This window comes from Camellia sinensis, chromosome 2 (genome assembly GCF_055761805.1).
Source record: "Camellia sinensis isolate YWXY chromosome 2, ASM5576180v1, whole genome shotgun sequence".
Lineage (NCBI taxonomy): Eukaryota > Viridiplantae > Streptophyta > Magnoliopsida > Ericales > Theaceae > Camellia > Camellia sinensis.
Window position 1 is genome coordinate 84,112,501 of NC_138962.1, and position 2,203 is coordinate 84,114,703.

General features: G+C 39.5%; 1 protein-coding gene across 2 annotated transcripts in view; it reads left to right on the forward strand.

Annotated features, from left to right (window-relative positions):
- Positions 1–1,958, forward strand: part of LOC114310713 (P-loop containing nucleoside triphosphate hydrolases superfamily protein) — a 5,364-nt gene extending 3,406 nt beyond the window's left edge. For both annotated transcript variants that reach the window (XM_028256799.2, XM_082914982.1), the window contains exons 8-12: positions 1–30; positions 120–157; positions 454–617; positions 702–815; positions 935–1,958. The exon at positions 1–30 is cut by the window's left edge and continues 186 nt beyond it. In XM_028256799.2, coding sequence (XP_028112600.2) covers positions 1–30; positions 120–157; positions 454–617; positions 702–815; positions 935–1,681 — 1,093 coding nt within the window. In that variant the 3' untranslated portion in view covers positions 1,682–1,958. The remainder of the gene's footprint in view (positions 31–119; positions 158–453; positions 618–701; positions 816–934) is intronic.
- The last annotated feature ends 245 nt before the right edge of the window (positions 1,959–2,203 follow it).

The following is a 2,203-nucleotide window of genomic DNA, read 5'->3' on the forward strand; positions in this document are numbered from 1 at the left end:
TGCATCTAAGACAGCCCACATTCCATACAGGCATCTCATTCTCTCTCTCTGTGTCTGTCTCTCATGTTTATATGTCCTTTACACTCTCCTTATTGTTTCTCTACTTTTGTTCAAACCAGGAATTCCAAGCTTACTCATATGCTGCAGAGCTCTCTAGGTGAGGTTCTTTGGTGTTTTTAGTATTTTGCTTCCTTGAAGTGATTTTTGTGCTTTAGAATCTACTTTAAATGCTGTAGTGCCACTTATAATCTGCCATGCCGCTGTTGTTCAGAAAGTATACTTTTCGTAATGAGAAAAATGAATGAGTAATTGATGTGCTCAATTGTTTATAACTTAATTGTCGGGAATTAACTACATAGGATCCTAATCTAAAATATAAATTTTTGCAACAGAAAGTCAATTTCTATCTACTGCCTTTTGTTCAAGTAAAAATTACTGGAACTTGAAATGCAGGAGGAGATTGCAAGACCCTAATGTTTGTCCAGATCAGCCCAAGTGCTGCTGATTTGGGAGAAACTCTGTGCTCACTTAATTTTGCTAGCCGTGTGAGAGGGATAGAGCATGGACCTGCTCGTAAACAGGCAGACCTCACAGAGCTTGTCAAATATAAGCAACTGGTATGCAGAAAGATAACTTCTTTTCCAAGAACTATTATTTTTTGTCAAAAGCTGTTGCAACTCATGATTATAATTTTAAAACAGGCAGAAAAAGCCAAGCATGATGAGAAGGAAATGAAGAAATTGCAGGATAGCTTGCAGTCGTTGCAATTACGACTTGGTTCTAGAGAACACTTCTGCAGAAGTCTTCAAGAGAAGGTATTGTTTTAAGGCAATTTCTTGATGGATGTTCTAACAAAGGAAATGGATGTTTTATTTATTGGCTTGAAAGATAGGAATCGAGTTTTAAGCCAATTGTTCTTTGAATTACTCAACAGGTTCGAGATCTTGAGAACCAATTAGCAGAGGAGAGAAAAACCAGACTAAAACAAGAAACTAGAGCTTTGGCTGCTGTTTCTGCTCAGTCGTCAGCTCTAAACCAGACACAGAAGACCATAGCAGAGAAAAAACCACCACTGGGTCCCTCAAGATTGAGATTGCCTTTGCGAAGAATCACCAATTTCTTGCCCCCGCCATCACCACATCACAAGACCAGCACTCCCACTTCTTCTATTCTCCCTGTCTCAACAGATGACAAGGAAAACATATCGAAAACAACCAAGACAAAGGCACCCTTGAAAGCAAGACGTGGATCCATTGCTGTCAGACCTCCTCCTCCAGCAACAAATCCGGTTCTTAAGCCTAAAAGGCGGGCCTCTGTTGCAACCCTCTACCCCGAGCCAAACTCAAATGTGACGACTCCACTCAACAACCCCACTGCTCGGTTCAAGACTAACCGTGCAGTGGGTCGGCAATCTTTTGTTTGGGACCCACAAAGGGTATGGCGTACATCACGGGTACACTCTCCGCTGACAAAGCTGAAGGAAGAAACTGCTGCAACAGCAGAGAGAACACCAACTGCTCTGAGGAGCAGTAAATTTATGGGAAGTCCTCCAACACAAGCAGCAGGTTCATGGAAGCCAAAGCATCCAACAGTTATTGCATTACAACGGAAACCTTTGATATGGAGTCCACTCAAGTTGAGAGGCTTGAAAAGTAACAGGAGATCATTATTGCCTTCTTGATCTTTCAATGATGCACAAATCAAAGTTTTCACAAGCTGTGTTGTCATTCATCTAAAAAAGCTTACAATTTCTTTTACGATCACCCCTTTTTTTCTTTTTTTTCCTTGGGATTTTGTGCTAGTGTATTCTTCTTCCTTGCTAGTAAGTAGTACCAACTGCTTCTTCTTGAAGATTGGTCTCCATAGGGGGAAGCATATTGTTTTCTTTCTCTCAAACCTCCATTTTACAATATATGACAATGATTAGTTAGTTCAATAAATTACTTTTCTTTTTTTTACCCTTTTTCTTTTCAGAATTTTATTGGATTGTTTTATCTCGTGAGAATTTTGAAGAAAGGGGGATGACCTTAATGAGGATGACTTAAACATTATTCTTTTGTAAGTGGTTAAGAAGTGAAAGAGAAATTGAGAGAGTTGAGAGAGTAATATTGAAAGAGGCTTCTGTATTATTAACACTCTGATTACAAACCAAATGGAGGCTCCGTTATATAGGAGAGCTGAATACAAACATCATTATGGTCTA